The 22,604-nt window shown below is 47.0% G+C and overlaps 1 protein-coding gene across 5 annotated transcripts in view; it reads left to right on the top strand.

The window, feature by feature from the left end:
* Fig4 (FIG4 phosphoinositide 5-phosphatase) overlaps positions 1–22,604 on the top strand; it is a 123,462-nt gene that overhangs the window by 54,082 nt on the left and 46,776 nt on the right. For 4 of the 5 annotated variants that reach the window (XM_006256541.5, NM_001047096.1, XM_006256540.4 and 1 more), the window contains 5 exons: positions 1,196–1,312; positions 2,885–2,930; positions 4,168–4,316; positions 5,592–5,758; positions 18,094–18,232. In XM_006256541.5, the coding sequence (XP_006256603.1) occupies positions 1,196–1,312; positions 2,885–2,930; positions 4,168–4,316; positions 5,592–5,758; positions 18,094–18,232 (618 nt within the window). Of the gene's footprint in view, positions 1–1,195; positions 1,313–2,884; positions 2,931–4,092; positions 4,317–5,591; positions 5,759–18,093; positions 18,233–22,604 lie in introns of those variants that run through there. The other variant, XM_039098767.2, reaches the window with a different exon arrangement.

The raw sequence follows: 22,604 nt of genomic DNA, 5'->3' as shown, positions 1-22,604 counted from the left end.
AATTTTTTATGGACTTAGTGCACCAGTCACACACACACACACACACACACACACACACACACACACACACACACACACACACACACACGTTCACCCACTTCCTGGAGAATGCTCATCAAGTAGTTAAGATAGTCATGTTAACTTATGCTAGTTAAGTAGTTAAGGCAGTCATGTTAATCTATGCTAGTTAAGTCGTTAAGACAGTCATGTTAACTTGTGCTAGTTAAGTAGTTAAGATGGTCATGTTAATCTATGCTAGTTAAGTAGTTAAGCCAGTCATGTTAACTTATGCTAGTTAAGTAGTTAAGCCAGTCATGTTAACTTATGCTAGTTAAGTAGTTAAGGCAGTCATGTTAATCTATGCTAGTTAAGTAGTTAAGACAGTCATGTTAACTTGTGCTAGTTAAGTAGTTAAGACGGTCATGTTAATCTATGCTAGTTAAGTAGTTAAGACAGTCATGTTAACTTATGCTAGTTAAGTAGTTAAGACAGTCATGTTAACTTGTGCTAGTTAAGTAGTTAAGATGGTCATGTTAATCTATGCTAGTTAAGTAGTTAAGACAGTCATGTTAACTTATGCTAGTTAAGTAGTTAAGCCAGTCATGTTAACTTATGCTAGTTAAGTAGTTAAGCCAGCCATGTTAACTTATGCTAGTTAAGTAGTTAAGCCAGCCATGTTAACTTATGCTAGTTAAGTAGTTAAGCCAGTCATGTTAACTTATGCTAGTTAAGTAGTTAAGACAGTCATGTTAACTTATGCTAGTTAAGTAGTTAAGACAGTCATGTTAACTTATGCTAGTTAAGTAGTTAAGACAGTCATGTTAACTCGCGTTCCCATTTTTCTTCCCCTGCTCCTGCACTGTGCATAGTCATTGCCTGGTTATGTAGGGATTTGACTGACAGCTCCTGAGGAGGGGAAGGCTGTGCTGAGAACCTCTCACGGGAACATTTGGTGCCAAGAGTGTGGAATATGCTGGTATTTGATATATTATTGGCTTGTTAGCTATTGAGTACCTATTGTATTATTAATTATTATAATTAATCATATTAATTATTCCCATGTTTCTGTTACCTAAACCATAAGATTAAAGCAGCTGAGTCCCAGGCATCGCCGCTGTTGACGTCATTTGCTGTAGATGGAAGGGTAAGTATGCGTCAACACCTAAGTTCTCCCTCTTCTGCTTTCCTCCCTCAGTAAGCTGTGTAACGTTCTCGATCGTCTGAACGTGATTGCAGAAAGCGTGGTAAAGAAGACAGGCTTCTTCGTCAACCGCCCTGATTCTTACTGCAGCGTTTTACGGCCAGATGAGAAGTATGTATGACTCCTTACCTGAGAGATGGGGATGAGGCGTCTGCTGTACATGCACCTGAGTTCAACCCCCAGACCCACACCAGAAAGCCAGGGCGTGGCATGTGCTTGTCACCCCAGCACCGAGGAGGCAGAGAGCAAATCCCTGGGCAGAATGGCTCAGCAAGGAGAGGCTCCTTCCACCTAGCCTGAGTCCCTGGACCATATATTAGGAGAGGAATGACTCCTGCATGTTGCCCTTTGACCTTCAAATTGGGTACTGTGAGGTACACAGGCGCCCCTCCCACCCCCACACCATTAGCACATATATGAAGAAAATTTAGTCAGGGTATCTGTTCTAAAGTACAAATCTTCTAGGGGTTAGGCAGAGGGCTTGTGAGTGACAGAGCTTGCCTTATAAGTGTGAGGACCTTCATGAGAATGGCCAGCACTCATGTGAGAGCCTGGGCATGGCTCCGTGTGCTGTAACGCCAGCATGAGAGAGCAGAGAGACGCATTCCAGATGCCTGCAACTCACACACACACACACACACACACACACACACACACACACACACACACACACACAGAGGTGGGCACAGCACACACTCTAAAATAAAATACTACAAGTACAGGAGGTCTATGCTAATTAGAGGACAGACGGACGGATGGACAGTTTTGGGGGGCTGTGCAGGGTCAGTCCCTGTGCACTCGAGAACTCCTGTGGTGGTTATGTACCTTCAGATGGACACCAAGAAGTCTTACCACTCACTTTGTGGCACAGACATCACAGAAAGCAAACTTGTGTGTGGTGAATTCCTTGTTTGCTGTGCAGCACAGCAGGGAAGTCTTCCTGACTGACAGTCGATACTTCCCTGGAAGTCGAATCTGGCAGCACGCCATAGTGATTTGCTCATAGCTTGTTTGCTGACGGCTTCTGGAAAGGGCGTACTCCTCACGTATATGTAAAGGACCCAGTGTCCTGTATTTCCAGCATTTGATTCTCAGTCAGCATAGTTAACTGCGGTGGTGGAATGAGAAGCTGGAATCGAAAGGTGTCTATGTTTGGAAGAAGCCTTCTACTGTTAGTTCACAGAGTTTGCATCTCAGGGAATCTTAAGGTTCAGGGGAAGACAAAGCTGTGGAAAGTTTTACTAGGATGACGCCAGCAACTGTGCGCAACCGGTTACAGAGACTGGAGAAAGGTCTGGGCTTGGAGGAAAGCCAGGGCAGCCAGAGGTTGCCCGAGGGCCGGAGGCCTTTTGGTGCCTCCACCCCAGCTTGCTTTGCGTATGGTGACTGGCTGTCTCAGTTGTTCAAACTAAAAGAGCAAGAGAGCAGAACTGTGTGATGTCAGACAGCTTCCCTTCTACTGCTGCAGCTCTTAGAATCTACACATACATGTCATATCATCCCCATATACATGTCATATCATCCCTGCATACATGTCATATCATCCCCACACACATGTCATATCATCCCACCCCTTTTAAAAATGGAAAACAGGGTTGGGGCGTGGCTGAGTCATGGTGCATGTGCCCAGGGAGCCCAGGGCTGGACGACAAGGGGATATAAAGCCTCTGTTTTTCCACACAGGTGGAACGAACTAGGAGGTCGTGTGATTCCCACTGGTCGGCTCCAGGTATGGGTAATATTATAGTCATACAATCTGTGTCCATGGTGTGTAATGTTTGGGGGGTTTAGGACTTGGCTTTTGGTTCTCTTTGTCTTGTTTTATTTGAGACAGACTCTCCCTGAGCAGCCCAGGCTAGCCAGACCTCACTCTGTAGATGAGGCTTTCTTAGCACACAGAGAATCCTGCTTCTGCTTCCGGTGCCGGGGTTCCCTGTCTGCCACCACACACAGTTCTTTTTCTGTAGTGTTTTCCATTAGCAAATACGAAGAGGTATTTGGTGCAAAATCCTTAATAACTCAAAAAAGGTTTTTTAAAAGCCTTCTTGCTAGTGTTTAAATCTTATATAAATATGTATACCCGATGCTATACAGCCCATACATTTCTCTTACATATAAAGTTTAAAAGACAAGAATATGGGAACGATAGGTTAGATTGATTTTGGAAAACAAGCTAGTGTGCATTACACTTATTAGCTATGCTTTACACATGACATGGCTGGTGACTGGAATGATGGCTTTCTGCTTTTAAAGGTTCCCAGCACCCGTTCCATCCCACCCTTCTATAGGGTGACTCTGCTCCAGGGAAACTGATGCCATCTTTGACCTTTATGGGCACCAGCACATACAGGCACATACAGGCACATACAGATACATACAGACACATACAGGCACATACAGGTACATACAGACACATGTAGGCACATATAGGCACATGCAGGCACATACAGGCACATACAGGCACATATAGGCACATACAGGCACATACAGGCACATATAGGCACATACAGGCTGCACACTCACACACAGACACACACACACACACACACACACACACACACACACACACATCACATCACATACATATACATATCCACACAGCTTTAACCACTAAATAGTTGGTTTGTATAATGAAGGAGCAATATCAGATAAAAATTCATATTTGACTAATTAGCAAATACAGAGAATATTGGCTGGGCGCTTTATCTTGTTGAGCCTTCAGAATAAATTCAAATGATGCTTATGATGCTGTCAGAGCAACATTAAATGAACAGTAAATACAACCATATACGATTAGCAAAGTGTTCTTTATTACTTTAAACTCTGAACTCTGCCGAAAATTAAATACTTGTCGGGATTAGCACCCACATCATTTTCTCTGTTACTGCAAGAGAGGAATTTCCCTGTGGTCGGAAGTAGCTCAAGTGTCTAACGGTGACCTGAAGGCCTCCCTCTGCTCTTCGTAGACCGGCATCCTTCGAACCAACTGCGTGGACTGTTTGGATCGTACCAACACGGCGCAGTTCATGGTGGGCAAGTGCGCCCTGGCTTACCAGCTGTACTCCTTAGGGCTGATTGACAAGCCCAACCTGCAGTTCGATACGGACGCAGTGAGGTAATTCCAGTCACAGACGCAGGCTGCCCTCACACGGGTTCTTACAGCTGGTTCCTACTCTTAGCTTCTCAAAGGTTTATGGCTGGATGACAGCATTCAGGTTCCTTCTGTATTTCTACCACGTGGATATCACTTTGGGTGCCGTGTTGCTTGTGTTATCATGAAACACTGGTTTCTGAAGATAAATTCAGAGTACATAGACAAACTAATAGGTTAAATTAAAACCCAAATGGCGTTGATAGCTGGTGAGCTTCTGCACGCATGCTGAACTAGAGGTCAAGGTACAAAGTGAGTAGCTCAAGATTCCTGTTCCTCCATTGTCTGTCGCTCTAGAGAATAGAAAGTGTATGGCTGACATGACGGCTGGGCTCCGAATGTTCCTGTCACCCTTAGGTCCGAGTTGAAGTCCTCACCCCTAAAGTGGTGGTGTCAGGGAATGGGATCTCTGGGACATGCTTGGATCTAAGAGTGCAATCCCTGTCACTGGGACTAGTGGCATATTAAAAGTGACCAAAAACAATGTTGGTGAGTCTCTTCACATGAGGACAAAGCAAGGTGGCACCGCCTGTGAACTAAATGGGCCTTTGCTGGACAGTGAATCTGCTGGTGCGTTTATCTCAGGTGTTGTAGCTCCTAGAAGCATGAGAAATAAAGACTTCTTGTTTGTAAGTCACCTTGTCTATACCACGTTGTTACAGTGGCCTAAACAGCAAGGCGCTGTCTGTAACAAGACCATGTGTTTAACAACAACTCAGAGGGACCAAATGATGTCACGGGAAGTGAGTTACCCTGGCGGACAGTGGAATGAGAGCAGTGGCTAGAGACAGCTTAGTCCAGCTTTAGTAAGTTACATTTCTGGAGCCTCATTTTCTCATTAGAGTTTTCTGTGTAAAACAATGCATTTTACATTTACACCCATCTCAAGCTGTTGAAGAGTCCACGTGAAAGATTCAGAAGGATTCGTAACATCAAAGACTTTTTCCCAAGTCTGGCCTTCTGGATGGCTTATACAATCATTTTGGTTAATTTTTCTTCGTATTGGGGACTGACCCCGGGGCATGTGCTCTATCCCTGAGTCTTGCCCAGTCCCTCTCCCCATTTTACATTCTGGGACAGAGTCTTACTTTCTCGGGCTGCCTTTGAGTCCACTCTGAGTCCAAGCAGGCCTTGAACTTGTGATCCTCCATGCTCAGCCTCCTTGGTAGCTGGGATTATGGATCTGCATCACCAAGCCCGGTGACAGCATTGTGTAATGTGTGCTTTCCTTCCGTGTAGGTTATTTGAGGAACTCTATGAAGACCATGGAGACACCCTTTCCCTGCAGTACGGAGGCTCTCAGCTGGTTCATCGGGTGAAGACCTACAGAAAGATAGCGCCGTGGACCCAGCACTCCAAGGACATCATGCAGACGCTGTCTCGGTACTACAGCAATGCCTTTTCAGGTGAGCGCCTGGCAGTGGGCAGTCCTACCACTCACACCTCAGCCGGTTTTCTTCTGCTACACAGATGCTTTTCTTTTTAGCTCTTTTCTTAAATAAGGTTTAAATTATTTATACATTTAAATAAAAAGGATTTTGTGACTTAGAAGGCACTGAGAAACAATTTGCTCAATACCTGGATATATAAATATTAAGGTGCTCGTTGTGTCTGGTTCCACACATCCCCAGCTGGTCTCCATCTGGCTGAGTAGCCAAGGGTGACCTTGAACTTCTGACCTTCCTGAATGCTGGGATTGCAGGAGCGCCCCTCTGCGCCTGATGTATAGGGTGCTGGGGATTAGACACCCAGTGTGTGCATGCGAGGCAAGCAGTCTGCCAACAGTTACTATGCCCGAGTTCTGTGTTTTAAAGCAGGACACCGCTGCACTCTGCCACTTGGAGTTGCAGCATTTATGTATCGGGACGTGGATGGATTTCTTGACTCTTCTTCCTCGTGTCTTTCTCCTTCCCTGTTTCTGAATGTAGAAATTCAAAAGCGTCGAATCACTTTTTTCAAATGGGGGTTAACATCCTCGTAGTTATCTGTGAGTGTGTCACTCAATTTAAAAATGTCAGCCAGAAGTGAATAATGACATTAGCCTTAGTCACTTAATCATACTTTTATGACCTGCAAGTACTAAATTGTTGGAGTATGGGTTCCCAGCGGTCCTTTTTCTGCCTGCATTCAGATGCCATCATCAATATACGTAACTTCAATCCAGACCGAAGCGATTATGAGACACATTTCCCCACGCGGAGTTCCTTCAGGACGAGCCCCGCTGTTGTCCTAAGAGACTCCCCCTGGAACTGAGGAGGGACAGAACCTTCAGGGACTGAGGGGGACGGATTGCTGTTGCTTCCCCGTGCCTCACTCCCATTTCCCCATCTCAGGGGAAGGGAGAGAAAGGCTTGAGCAGGCTCTAGGCACTGCCTCTGCAGGGATCCCATGTGTTCACTATGGATGGTTATACATCAGATCTACAGCAGAGGGATGGCCGAGGAGAGTGCTAGAGGCTGAGAGCTGTCTGCATCCTTAGAGTGAACCTTACTGTGTTTAATGGTAACTGGATGGAGCCTTCTAGAAACAGGCTCTCAGCATTGGGTCGGCCTGGGCCCTAGCTAGTGAGTTCCCCCAGAGGACCAAGAGGCCCTGACAGCCAAGGATCAGGGGTAGAGCTAGAAGCAGCCTTCTCTCAAGTAAGAAGGTGCACTGCGCATACTGAGGGAGCTGCAAGAGTCCTGAGCAGTAGGGGCCTGAGAAACATCCCCGGGCTTCAACATTTACTTCCAGTGTTTATGAGGCCCAGAGCAAATGGGAGTGAGTCAGTCATGCTCTGTTTGTGCGCAGCACAGAGGCATGGCAGAGTAAAGCAGCACACTGTCTTCTCCACAGTTTGTGGGTCAGTGGTCCAGGCAGTTGGGGGTGGGGCTGGGGCGTCCTGCTTACACTCTGAAGGCTGCAGGTGGGATATTAATCAGGCCATCTCATCTGAAGTCCCAGTAGGGAAGGAGCCATCTCCGAGGCCATGTGTTTGTTGACAGAGTCCAGTTCTGTCCTATAGGACAAAGGACACTTGCTCCTTCACAAATGGCTATGGAGTGAGCCTGTCCGTCAGGCGGCTGGCAAGACAGTCTCCTGTAGGTCACATAATCCTGAGAGTGACATCCTACTGCATGCCAGCGCCCACGAGTCAGAAGCAAACCACACACTTGCTCGGCATGCTGGCATGACCAGCAGACACCGTCTTCTAGCTGTGGATGCTGAAGTCCAGCCGTGTCAGCAGGGCAGTTCCCACTGGAAGCCGTAGACGAGAATCCACCCCTGCTTCTGTCTGCTGGTGGCTGGCAGGCCTCGGTGTCTGTTGACACAGTGGCGTTCCTCCAAGCTCTGCCTCTAGCCTTCCCATACTCTTTACTCCTAGTGTTAAAGTCAGCTTTCATGACGTTCTCTTCCATGCTTCCCTTTCCTTTTCTTACGAGGACACCAGCCAGCCTTACTGAATCAAGAGCCTGCTGTACTCCAGTGTGAGCACATCTTTCTGAGTATAATCATGTTCCCTGGCATTGTAAGGTTCAGGCTTCCAGACCCCTGTGGAGACAGAAGACGGAAGGCTGCAAGCGTAAGCAGCAGGGTGTGTCCCTCCATGATACAGGTTTAGGATCTCTCTTAGAGAAGCGGCGTCCGTCCACTCTCCTGCCCCTCTCCTGTCACCACTGACCTTACAACGGGGATCCTGATTGACACTTAAGGACCAAGGCCGCTTAGCAGGACTAGAAGATGGAAATGAGTGTAGCTATGTAGACCATTTAGAAAGAAAGGCACAGTTTAGAAGGTAACGCTGGTGCCGGAGATCGAGTGTACAGATAGAAAGGCACAGCAAGGTTATGCAAACTGAAGGGTGAGGTGTTATGAAAGGCTCTGTGAGTAACACAGCTGTCACACGTCTTTATTCTAAGAAGCGTGGTGTCACTGGGGCGTGCACCTCATTTTGTCAGGGCTGAGTATTATATAACGCTGAATATAGATTGATTTCTCTCAAGTATTAAAGACCGCTTTACCATGGTTAGTCAGTCCTATGTGATGCCTCTGGGCCGAGCAGGAAGGTATTCAGGATTAAGACACTGAAGTGCTGAAGTTAAATGACTGGGGATTTCGCCCTGTTTGTGTAGATAGATGGTTGTTGTATGAACCACTCTTTGGACTCATTTTAAAAATAGTTCTTAGAGCTAGACACTGTTGTGCAGGCCAGTGGTCCCAGTTGGGAAGCTGAGGTAGAAAGACAGCTTGAACCTATGAGTTTAAGTGTAGCCTGGGAAATGTAGCATGGTCTATCTCAAAATGCACACGTGCACACGCATGTACACACAAGCAACAGCTCTTGGGGCTTCGCATGTCAGTGTGCTTAGAGCTTTGTCTCTAGAGAGCAAATGCTGGACTCCAGCCTGGCAAGTCTCCCAGGCATATGAAGGATGTCATACTGGAAAACACAGTTACCTAGGCACTTCCCTTGGATGCCAGGGAGACTCTTTAATTCCCTGTGAAACATTTTTTAGTATTTAAATTTTGCTAAGCCTTCATTTTCTTGCTTCAGCATCTTGATTTTAAATTCTATTATAAGGGGAAAAAGCAGACTACCTGCTATAGTTAATAACAGAACATACACGCACACACACACATGCATGCACTTATGAATACACACACACACATGCACTTATAAATACACACACACGCGTGTGTGCATGCACTTACAAACACACACACATATACACACATGCATGCACTTACGAATACACACACACTTACGCATGCACACATACACTCACACACACACGCACACACACACACTATACATGTGTATAATTTAAATGTAGTGAGTGCACAGAAGTGGACCTCTTCAAATAGATTTCCAAAAAATAAAATGTGCGCTCACCAAGTGAGGCCTGCCATACTTACCCACAGGGAGAGAGTGGTTATGGAAGGCACAACTGGGCTGACTTCCCCAGTGCTGGGAGGTGCTCTGTGGGTAGCCATCACTTTCCCTTTTCGGCTTACCTCTGAAAGGGGCATGGAGAACACTTCAGCTTATCACACACAGTGAGATGACCTTCTGAGGTCATCCTCATGACAACAGTGAGTAAACTCTATTCAGCTACAGCAGAAAACACAATTGCAAAAATGCCCTCGTAGCCTCTGGAAAGCCAAGTCTCTCTGCCCACCACAGCAGTTAGACATGACAGGGGAAAGCTCTAAGTTGTCGCTCCCAGTTGAGGTTGGGCAGAGCACACTGCAGACAGCGTGACAGTCTTATGACACCGTTCCCTAGTACAGTCATTCTCCAGCTCCCTAGAATGACTGCCCCATGCCCTGTCCTCTCCTCTGTGACCTGAATCCCAGCCACTGACGCTGGCTCACACTTCACTGAGAAAATCCAAATCATAGACGGGAACATCTCTTCCCTGCTGAATGCAGAGACCGTGTATATATGCAGTCTGCTGTATGCCGTGTTTCTGTTCCTGGGGTGTCCCCACTCTCTGCTCTGAGCTGCAGCCTGCTCTTGTGTTCCTGTAATACACCCTTGTTGTTGTGCACAGTGTCTCTCTGTCTTCTCCATCCCTTCTGTTAAGGAATGCACAGGAGTGTTTCCCATCTAACTCCGGCCTCTCTCTAATCCCACATCTCCCTCCTGTGACAGCCCCAGCTCTCTGCCTGAGCAGACCCTCTTGTACCTGTGTCAGGGTTGCCGGCCGTCTCCATGTTGCCATAGTCCTTCCTACTTCTGTCTCTCTCTTACCCATTCAACTATGGTCTGGGCCAACACTTCCTCTTTCCCACAACCCCTGCTGCGCTATGTCACCCAGACAATGGACACCTGCTCTATTGCTAAACTGTCATCCTCTCTTCTCCTTCTGCACTTTTACCCTCCTGTCATATGTTTGATAATAAGACACATCTACATGCCGACCTTACCCTCCTGTTGAATTCTGCATTCCTTCTCCATGGTAACTAACCACCGCAATATTCAGCTTGTGTTCTCCACTGAGAAAATGGAAATGAAAGTAAAGCCAGCGTGTCAGGTAACCCAGGTGACCTACAGGCTTCCTGGTTCTTTCTGGCTGGTGGCAGCATCCCACCATGGCCTCATGGGCAGCTGGTTCTGATTCCAGACGTGACTTGTGATTTGTCCTGTTTTATAGCCCCAATTGGCACCCTGAATCCATTTTGTCCTTCAAATTTCTATACCATCCCCTCTGCCTTCCTCTTCTGCCTTTAAAGGATTCACGTAACTACAGATAATTCAGAGTCATTTCCCTGTTATCCTGAAGTTGTTATGAGCAATTCAGTTATATTTGCAAAATGCCTTTTACAATGCAATGTAAAATATTCATAGGAAAGATACTAGGAACAAAGGTGTCGGGTCCAGATGATTCTCTTCCTACCACATTTCTCTAAGATATCGGAGTCTTGAAATAACTATGCCTGCTGGGGCATTCTGCAGTCACAGCACTTGGGATGCTAAGGCAGAACGATCTTGAATTCAAGACCAGTTTGGACTACAGGGCAGGCTTAGATAGAGCCTTGACTCACCCTGACTCACAAAAACAAAGGCTAGAGATTTGGCCAGCATGTGAAAGGCCCTAGATTTGACTCCCAAACAACACACGCAGACACACAGACACATAGACACCCACTCACATCACACATACCACACACACACACACACACACACACACACACACACACATACTCCACACATACCTACCACATACCCACCACACACTCAAACACACACACACATACACACACACACACACACACACTCCACACATACCCACCACATTCCCACCACACACTCACACATACACACACACACACACACACACACACACACAGACCACATACCCACCACACACACACACAGACCACATACTCACCACATACATACACACACACATTCCACACATACCCACCACACACACACACATACACACATACACACACACACACACACACTCCACACACACATACATACTCCACACATACCTACCACATACCCACCACACACTCAAACACACACACACACATACACACACATACACACACACACACACACACACACACACACACACACACACACCCCACATACCCACCACACACTGCCCTCAAACAGCATTTCTGAGCCAGAAACACTTAATTATCTTTAACCTGTTTCTCCACTCATTTTTTCCACCTCATCCCTAAGAACCATCCTTGAATCCTTCAGGTTCCTTATCAGCCATCTTACCCACAGTCTCCTGTGTTAGCAAATCTTGTTCACTCTACGTCCTAAATACACATCGAATCCTTCTGTTATTTTCCTCCCCTCCCCTCCCCTCCCTCACTCCCTCCCCATCCCTCTGCTCCCCACCTTTCCAGTGGGGTCAAACCCAAGGCGTTTCATGCCGAGTAAGTGTTTTGCTGCTGAGCTGTACCCTGAGCCCTCCCCACAGCAATGTACAGCAGCACCTCCCGGTAGCTGTGGTGGCCCTGACTCATCTCTACGTCTACTATCAGCCTAGCTGTTCACACGCAGTGCGGTTTATTTACGTCCCCAAAGGAATTGCTTATGTGGAGGATTTATTTATTTTTTTTGCTTTTTATTTATTCTTTGTGAATTTCCCATCATGTGCCTTAATCCCACTCACCTCTCATCCTTCCATATCTGCCCTCTGCCCTGGCAACCTCCCCACAAATAAACACAAATAAATAAATAAAAACAAGAAAGAAAGGAAGGAAGGAAGGAAGGAAGAAAGAGAAAGAAAGGAAGAAAGAAAGAAAGGAAGGAAAGAAGGAAGGAAGGAAGGAAGAAAGAAAGAGAGAAAGAGAGAGTGAAAGAAAGAAAGAAAGAAAGAAAGAAAGAAAGAAAGAAAGAAAGAAAGAAAGAGAAAGACAGCTCTAGCCATGGACAATATAGACAGCTATATTGTCCCATACTCCACCCTTTGCCCAAACAGCTTTACTTGAAATGTTCAGTGCAGTGAGTCATTGGTCTGGATCAGGCCTCTGGCTTTTGTTATACCATCCATCCTGGGTCCTCACTGGCACTCCTCTCAGATGTCCTGTTGTTGCCCTGAGTCACGGGGACCCTGCAGCTTTGCTCTGCAGGACCCACCCCTTAATGAGCTCTGGCAGTTCATAGGTGGGCTAGATGTTGGCATGGGCCGACTCCAAGCCCCGGATCTGGGCCTGGGTGGCAGCTGTCCTGCACCTGAGCCACCAGCCAGCTCTCCCGCTTTGCTCAGGCCAGGGCTGGGGCCAGCCCTCCTGTCTGCAGCAGCCAGCGAAAATAGACCAGCTCTCTCCTGCTCATGTCATCAGGGCCAGCTCTCCAGCACTGTCCTGGCCAGGGGTGGAGTCGGCTCTCCTGAGCGCTGCAGCTGCTGAGGGTGGGGCCAGCTCTCCTGTCTGCAGGTGAGCATCACAGACAGCTCTGCACAGCCCCCAGACATCAACATGGCGCCCACACCCCCTGGTCCAAATGGCCTTTGGCAGTACTGTGGGCCATGGTACACAGACCCCCACTACCGCACCGCTGTGGAACCAGACATGGGTTGGGACATCACCCTGGCCTCAGGTGGCAGCGTGGATGACTCAGGCCTCCACTTCTGCCTCTCCTCATAGTGCACACGCTGTTCCACTTCCCTTCTCTCTACCACACACTTGCTCAGCGTTGTTCCTCTCACCCACGTCACATGGTGGCACGTGTGCCTCTCAGCCAGCGTGACTCATGTGTTCTGAAGTTTAGTCAGTGCGGGAAAGCTGTCTAGCTGACCAAGACAGCTGCCACCCAGGCCCAGGTCCCTGGCTTTGAGCTGGCCCAGGCCAACGTCTACCCCATTTTTGAGCTACTGCAGTACACGAAGGGACGGGTCCTGCAGGGTCCCCGTGACACAGGGCAAGAACTGGATATCTGAGAGGAGTCCCAGTGAAGTTCTAGTATTGATGGTGCAGCAGAAGCCAGCGGCCTCCAACCAGACCAACGACTCTCGGCAGTGCACATTTGTAAGTAAAGCTGTGTGGACAGAGGGGTGTGCTGTGTGACACACTTGACACCCTGTGTCATATCACAGCTTCCATAGCAAGAGTTGTTTTGTTTGCTCATTTTCTTTTGTCGGGAGGTCGAAAGGGCAGAGGGCAGATCAAACAGACAGAAAGATTGGGGTGCATGATGTGAAATTCACAAAGAATCAATAAAATGTTTAAAAATTTAAAAATAATTAAAAATAAATTTAAATCAGTCTTATCACTACTCTCTTCAAAACAAACAAAACCAGAAACACTTCCTGGGGTTTCCAGGGTTTCCATTACTTTTAAAGTCAAATTTCTTCCCATGACCTGGGACCAGGGGCTGTGGCTCCTGCTGTCTGTGGTCCTGGGCTCTCTCCATTGGCACCACCAGCCCCTTCCCTGGGCTCCACCCCGCTCAGCTTGCTTCCCTTGAGGTCTTTGCAGTTAGGCTTGTAGACCACACCTTCTTCCCTTCCCTAAGTACCCCACCCTGCCCCTGCCTCCTCCCATTTCACACACACACACACACACACACACACACACACACACACGCACACACACACATACAAACACGCACATACACACATACACATATACATGCACACACAGGCACATACACATGCACACGCACATACACATACAAACACACACACATGCACACACACATGCACACACAGGCACATACACATGCACACGCACATACACATATACAAACACACACATGCACACACACGCACATGCACACATACACACATGTACATGCACACACACACATACACATGCACACACATACACATGCACACACACATACATGCACACACACATACATGCACACACATGCACAGGCGCACACACACACACACAGGCACACGCCCACAGAAATACCAGCTTCTTATTAAATTATAAATCTCCAACAGCCAGGTTCTTGCTAGCCTCGTATCTACAATAAAGAGCATGGATGGCGAATGACTGGTTTCTTTTCTATTAAATGAATTATGTGTCGATTTTAGGAAGCACAGAGTAGCTCACTGTAAATCATAACCCCCACCCGCAGAGATTGCCAGTTGCTTACGTTCAGGCAGGCGTGATTGTGCGCTGCTGTTGCGCATGTGATGTATAGTGAACTCTTGCCCGTTTCGATGATGTGGGTGCTTTGGGATGCTAACTGCTCTACGGCAGGATTGCCTAGGAACACTGTGGTGCTTTATCCTTTAGAAGAGCGACTATTTCGCTATCGTATCGTATGTCCGAGGTACTCCTGAGCACACGTCTTTGAACACAGCCTTTTGCTCACCCTTCACCGTTACTTGTGTGAAATTGAAAAGCATATTTCTAGGTCAGAAGGTAGGAATACCTTTTGGGGCCTAAACGCAGTAGTCCCGCCACTGACAAAATGCCTGCAGAAGCCTAAGGGATGAAAGATTTCCTTCAGCCCATCTTTTTGCAGGGTTGTCCGTGCTCGTTTGGCCCTGCGTGCTTAGGTAAAGTATCACTGAAGTATGGGGTCGCTGCTGATGGAACTTTCCCATCTAAGCAAAGGAGGGGACAGGAAGCCAACAGGCAGGATGTTCCCAAGAGCATCCCAAGAGCATGTCCCCAGTGACCTGCTCCTACAAACTAAGCCCACCACCTACTTTTTACCACCAAGACTCTCACAGGCAAACTCAGGTGTGCTTCACCCATCTAGAAGCCTCTCAATCCAGTTAGGTTGACAGCCAAGGTTATTCACAGGTATGGTGTCTTAGTTTCATTGCTGTGAGGAGACCGCATGACCACGGCAACTCCTAAAAGGAAACATTTTACTGGGGCTGGCTTACAGTTTCAGAGGTTCAGTCCATTATCGTCATGGCGGGATGCAGGGCAGTGTGCAGGCAGACCTGGTGCTGGAAGGGAATCTGAGAGCTCTACAGGATCTGTAGGCAGCAGAAAGAGACTGTGTGACACACCGGGTGTAAAAGCATAGGAGACCTCAAAACCTGCAGTGATGCACTTCCTCCAACAAGGAACAACTTCCTCCTAATAGTGCCATTCCTTTTGGGCCATGCATTCAAACACGTGAGTCTGTGGGGGCCCTCCCTATTCAACCCACACAGATGGATTTCCTCAGAAAAGACTAATCAGCTAGCCTTCCTTTCAGCAGAGTCTGAGGGCACTAGGCTAGGAAGTGTTCACCACCTTGGCAGGAGTGGTTTAGCCAACACTGGATAAATAGCAAAGCTGGAGTTTTATATGTTCAGTGGTTCCGTCTCTGCCTTTTCAATGTTCCTGGGCTTGATCCTACTGCCTGCTGATTCAGGCCATTCTTAGATTTCAGTTGTATTTGTTTCATCAAGTGGTATAAGATAGGCATCTGATTTCTTTTTCTCTCTAACAGTTTAACAGCATACTATTTATTAAACTGGTAAATAAGTCTTATTTATGTAACTGGCAAAAGAAGCTATTTCATCATAAACTGAATACTGGACTAACAGATAATTTAGTTCCAAAGTGTTCTTGTGGCAATTGATTTAAAATTATTATATCCAGTCCTGTGTCATTTAAATATAATTAGTAATAAACCTCGTCAGTACTTAATGGCATTTGAATAGCTCGTAGGTATTCTGCCTTGAAAGCATAATTGAGTATAGACACAGGCACTCACTAGTCCACACACTAGCTGCACTACAGAGTACCAGCCTCTGTTGCGCACCTGACCATAACCAAATGCTACCGTCTCACAGGAAAAAGCTACTTCATTCTACAGACTGGGCATAGCGGTGCATGCCCTTGATCTCAGCACCTGGGAGCAGAGGCAGGCAGGTCTCTGAATTCAAGGGTAGCCTGGTCTACAGAGTGAGTTCCAGGATAGCCAGGGTGACATAGAGAGACCCTGCCTCAAAAAGCCAGGAAAAAAAAAAAAAGTCCTCGGCTGGAGAGATGGCTCGGAGCACTGGCTGCTCTTCAGAGGTTCTGAGTTCAAATCCCAGCAACCACATGGTGGTGTACAAGTGTCTAAAACCGTAATTCCATGAAACCCAGTACCCTCTTCTGGTGTGCAGATGTACGTGCACACAAAACACTTAGAAAATAAATGAATCTTAAGAAAAAAGTATTATTATAATAATAATAATAGTCCAACTAATGCTCAGTCTCATAGGGTGACCTCGTGGCCCAAGTTCAGATGACTGCGCCACCATAGAGAGACTTTCTGTTGTGACAGCAGCAGCAGCAGCAGCAGTAGCAGCGGCTTCAGGACCTCCCAATGATCTGTGAGGGGTTACCCCTGAGCATGAGGAGCCTCTGTCTCCCCCTCCGTGTTTACCGTACTCACTAAACTTTTAAGGAAGATGTCGTTATATTTAGAAGGTACGAGGAACTCGTTGAAAACATGGCTGGAAAACGGAAAGGTGCTTTAGGTAGCATTGAGCCATTCTGGGGCACTGTGTGAAATGAATTATCAAGTGCGTGAGTCTCTTCAAGAAGCACAGAGAATACAATTACCATGAGAACAGCGTGTTTACTTCAGAGCTGTGTGCTGAGGCGAACATTGGGGTGGCCCTGCCTGTATCATGTAATACTCGTTTCCCCCCAGCAAATAGGTAGAAGGCCCCACAGACACTCGGCGTAGAAACACATCCCTTTATGTAGTACTTTCAGGCCAAAGGGGAAGGCTGTTTTAATGGAGTGCTTCCTGCCAAAATAGTAGCATAGGCGACACATTTGACACTTCATCTGCTTTGTGAGGATGAGAAGATGTCCCAATGCTGATCTCGGCTGTGCTCACAGCACTGCTACAAGAAATGCATTGTATCTCCCTTCTTAGCTGCTACAAGAAATACATTGTATCTCCCTTCTTAGCTGCTACAAGAAATGCATTGTATCTCCCTTCTTAGCTGCTACAAGAAATGCATTGTATCTCCCTTCTTAGTCCTTCAGAAAGACTCTCAGGAATATCTGTGGGAAACTGAATATTGTTCCTCCGGGACAGGGATGGCAGGAAGGGCGTGAGGGGAGGGGTGAAGGGGGCAGGAGGAGAAGGTGCAGAATGAAAAGGGTGGTTGTGAAGAGCACCTCAGTGTGCTTGTTCACTGCCAAGCAGAATGAGGAAAAGGGCATAGGACACGTGCCAGTCAGGTTTGTCACTTGATAGCTCGGTGTGGGAGGACAGCGTTGAGGGGGCTGAAGGGTTGGCATGAGGCTGTTGTTCATATGCCGCCGCCACTGCTGCCTTCATTGTCACAGAAGAAGGCAGTCTTGCAGCTGAGGGGCAGTGATGTCGTAAACAGCATCTCTGTTGAAGAAAGGAGTTCGGAGTGGGGCTGTGCAGATGACTTGGTCAAGGTCGCGCAGTTTGATTTAAGTAGGAATTGGGACATCCCCCCGCCCCCCATAGCCCTGCGTGTCTTCAGAACAAAGTGTGGTGTTTACATGAGATACATTAATAAATCCTGAGGGTAAGTTTTTATTTTAAAAATAAAACCACTCTAAATACTGTGTGACTTTTAAGCTAGCATTCAGTCATATTTCCTGCCCCTGGGCTACGAGAGTCATCAGGGGAGAGGGAAGCATCAATCAGAAGCAAGGCTTTTACTCTCCTCAGAATATGCATGGCTGAGTCTGTATGTGTGTGTATGACATTTGAAATACAGTTGTGTCTTCTTTAGAGGTCTGTTCTAGGAAACTGTAGTTGGGTCCATGTCATCTGAGAGGTCCTTCTGGGCAGGCTGCATCCGGAATGGGTTTTCTGAAATCTATATTTTTTTTTGTTTTTTAGATGCGGACAGACAAGATTCCATCAACCTGTTCTTGGGTGTTTTCCACCCCACAGAAGGGAAACCTCATCTCTGGGAACTTCCCACGGACTTTTACCTGCATCACAAAAACACCATGAGCCTTTTACCCCCCAAAAGGAGGTGAGTATGTATGTGGTCCCTTGGTCTACCGAGGGGACGCAGAGTCGATGCTGCATTGAGCTGCCATGGTATGACATGAACGCACAGCATGAAGCTATGAGTCTTAGCATGTGTGCTGTGGCTTTGGGCTTGGTGGTTTCTAGCAAAACATGACTGGTAGCTGGCTCTTCTGCATGGTCTCTGGGATCCGGCTAAACCTCCAGGATGTGAGATGTGGTCCAGCGGCTGCATTCTTGAACGGTTCCTACCGCTGAGAAAGAAACCCAAGACTCAAGGAGCCCTTCTGGGAGTGCCCGTAGCTGAGCAGTGTTTACTTTGTTACAGGAAAGTAGCAAAATGTTTTTCAATGTTCTCTCTTCCAACATAAATAGCTCTGGGCTGATAGTCCAAACAGGAACCCAGAGCAGTGACTGATGGCAGACCACCCCTCCTGCCAATCTGGCTTTCCGGAGGCCTTCACCAGTGCGGTCCGTTTGGTTATAGTTAAATTAGTGATAATTCTCTCAGACGAGCTGTGCATGGTGGGACTTGCCTTTAACCGTAGCACTGAGGTGGCTAAGAAGGTGGGATTGCTGCAAGCGTAGGCCAAAGGTATTCAACCATTACACGCGTGTAGAGGGGCTGATAGGTAAGACCCAGACTCTGATTGCTACTTCAGTCTCTCGAGGCCCTCTGAACCTTGCTTAGACAATTCCATGGGCCATGTTCTTGTTCTCTGGCCTCCAGAGTGGGGGTCTGAAAAGAACAGCTTCCACAGAGCAGTTTAATACGGTGTCAGGTAGCGCGAGCCCACACACTGTGGGAAAATTTGAGCTGGAGTATCTGTAGGTGTGTGGCGTGAGACGAATTCTTTGACCCCTCTGGCCCTCAGTTTCCTCACATGCAAGATGTGAGTGGCTGGGCGCACACCCCACAGAGTCGTCATGAGAACTCAGCCACCAACTCCTTCCAGTTTCAAGTGAGGAGTCCTGGGCTCGTAGGACGAGCTGTGTCTCTTGAGCAACATATAGGAAGTTGGACATGGCTCGTTTTTCCTTCAGAGCATGAAGTGACTCAGGTCTCCCATAGTGCTTTCTTCTCATAGCCTCTGGTAGGTACAGCGAAGTAGCTTTAATAGTACCTGAATTATTGCCAGCCCGTGCTCATTGTGAGCACAGACCAGCACAGACCAGCACAAAACCGCAAACATAGTTGCAAATGTCTGTTGTGCTGCTACAAGAATATTTAAAATGTTAGCAGGCTTTGCACTTCTGTTCATTGATTCACATTAGAAAAGATACCTTAATTCATGATTTTTCTCTATAAATGAAGCTCTGTGCGTTTTAAAATTATAGTTATTGTTAATAAATGATCCTTTACTACCAATCTTACTGACAAAAATTTTGAGTTAATTATGTTTTACGAAACGTGTGTAAACACTTGCACTTGGCTTATTGACCAGAGGTAAATATGGTTGGTGTCCTGAAATGTGGCGTTACCCAGTACTGAAACAGTTAACGCACTGCTGGCAAAGCCAACACTCCACTCTCTCCTGCAGGAATTACCTAAGCATTTACAGGTGGAAAGCCACCTGCTGACCTCGAGTTATAATTGAAGCAGGTGGCCTTGGGGACCTGGGTGTGGGAACAGAAGGAAGCTGGTGTCCCAGCCCAGGTTCTAAAATAGGAAACTGAGGGACAGAGGGACTGTGCCTTAGTGTTTGGGTTGGGATTTCTTACTGTCGCCCAGCTGTGTAGGTTATTTTGATGCCTATTAAATTGCAATGATGCCCAACATAAATGAACAGTTAAACCAGAGGGGGCATCAGACAAGAGCGTGGGGCGAAAGAAACCCAGTGGAATGCTAGGGACTGAAAAGAAAAGAATGATTTATGGGGCATTGTGTACAAGGGAAGACGTTCTGTTCTGATCCCTAGCCCCAAGGCAGTTTCATGCCCTATACAGACACCTTCTCTGTGAGCAAACGTGCCTGGTGGCACATGGAGGCCTAAGATTGTCCTTGTCCTCGCTTGGTCCTCTCAGCCTCTCTGTCTCAGTCGATCTCTCTCCAGGACATGTCTTTCCCACAGGCTTCTGTATTTCTGAGGCATACGTAGGACTTAGGTCTTTCAGAAAATATTCTTTTGTTGACGTTTCTTTCTTTTTTTTTTTTTTTGGTTCTTTTTTTTTTTTCGGAGCTGGGGACCGAACCCAGGGCCTTGCACTTCCTAGGCAAGCGCTCTACTACTGAGCTAAATCCCCAACCCCAGAAAATATTCTTATATCATTTTATATTACTTAAGGAAATGAGCTCTGGTAATATGGTTTTAAAACCTGTGGCCCTGTCTCAACTCACTGAGACAAAAGTACTTCTTAATTCTATTGTCCATCTGTCTTAGTTTACTTTTCTATCACCGTGAAGAGACATTATGACCAAGGCAACTTATGGAATAAAATAAATAATTTAATTGGGGGCTTGCTTACAATTTCAGAAGGTGAGTCTGTGACCCATGGCAGGGCACACGGCAGCAAGGCAGGCAGGAAAAATAGTGGAGCAGTAGCCGAGAGAGCTCTCATCTGATTCACAGCAGCGGGGTTGGGGGGTGGGAGCATGGGGGGTTGGGAGGGTGGAGTGGGGGTATGGGGGACTGGGCTGTCCTGGGCTTCTGAAACCTCAAAGCCCTCCCACAGTGACATACCTCCTTCAACAAAGCCAACTGTAATGTAATGTTTCCTGAAACAGTCCACTAACTGGAAACCAAGCATTCACATATATGAGCCTGTGGGGACCCTGTGGGGACCCTGCGGGGACCCTGTCTATCCAAACCACCACATCTGTATAGTGTGTTCTACATTAAGACTCAGTCCTTAGACAGTGTTTGCTTCTTTTTTCCTAAGGACACAAATTGTAAGCAACATATTTTTAGCGAGTTCCTTATAGATTGTCTGCTGTCTCCTCTGCCGTCTTCTCTTGCCTGGGTTAGAGCATCGGAGCAGAAGACGCACATACTCTGCCCACCTTATGCGCATGTGCGCCCCATCGCACCCCACCCTCTGACAGTCTCTCTGTGTCTTTCTCTGACCTGATTCTCTGCCCAAAAGAGTAAACAAAATCAGTATGAATGCGGCTTATTTGAATGTGAATTTATGTTTTTAGGTTACAACCTATCTGTGTGGAAAATTTGATTCTCTAACTTTGCTGGGATTGAGGTCTCCTTGGCTGACTTGTAGTCGTTGGGAATCTGTGCTCCTCTCACTGTGGGGCATCGGGAGTGAGTTTAGCCACTTCTGATGAAGTGAGCTTCAGCTCTCCCCCGTGCCAGGACACTTGACTAGAGACGGTCTACTGCTTCTTTCTTCTTCCGCTGTGCATCCTCCCTCTTACCTCGTGTGTCGCCGCTATTTTCCGAGTGGCTCTTTGAACGCTTAGGGCAGTGTCTGATATGATATCAAATGATCAATAAACGTCAAGCAATTGGATTAAGTCCCTACCAGCAGTAGGCTTCTCTCTGTTCTGTTCCTGTTCCCGGGTGCTATTGGGAAAGCAGCTTGGAAACTGTTCCTCAGTATCACCCGGAGGCTTATGAAAACATCAGGAATCCCGGCCAGGCTTCTGACTCAGATTTGATTTGTAGGAAGGCCTAGGAAGAACTGGGCATAGAGGATTTGGACAGAAAACCTGATCCGACTCCAGGAAGCCTTTTCTTCTGACAGCCCCACTCACGCCCAGTTTCCTGGGCTTCCCCTTCCCTCTCCTTTGCCTGTCCTTCCCGGTGGGTGGGCTCAGCTTACCACCTTGGAGATAACCTGCCTGTAGCATTTGGGTGCACCTCCATTTTGTTTGTTCATAATTAGGAAACTCAGGATCATAATTTCAGCATTTTTATCCTTTAAAACCTATCATGCTAATTTTCCTTTGTAGTATTTCGGACCATGGGCTTTATTTTTAAACTATTTGGAAATCTGGCTTTCTTTTAAATTTGTATTCTTTTACTTTCTAACCCGTACAGATTTTGACAGAGCTCTTTCTTCTTGTGGAATCACTATTTCATTAGAATTTGATAAACAATTAAATCCTGGGTCTCAGGACTGTTCCGGTTTTCTCTATATATGTCAGAATCTCCCAGCAGAAGGCCAGCCAGCTCAAGTTCCCTACCCTGAATCTGGCCTCTGTCCATAAGTGGCCCAAGTTCTCAGCTAAAATGAACATAAATTGTTCATGTTGTGCCCTAAGGGAATTTTTTTGGAACCATCCAATTGACCCTTGATGGTTTCATGAATTGCTTCATTAGCTCCACACACACGTCCCATAGCAGTAGAGCAGGCTTGGCTCTCAGTCACGGTCTCGGGTAACGGCTCACTGTTCACCAGGTGACACTGACTCTTGAGGAGTA

The sequence above is a fragment of the Rattus norvegicus genome, chromosome 20, assembly GCF_036323735.1.
Source record: "Rattus norvegicus strain BN/NHsdMcwi chromosome 20, GRCr8, whole genome shotgun sequence".
NCBI lineage: Eukaryota > Metazoa > Chordata > Mammalia > Rodentia > Muridae > Rattus > Rattus norvegicus.
The sequence above is the reverse complement of the archived record's forward strand: the minus strand, read 5'-3'. Positions and strand labels throughout refer to the sequence as shown.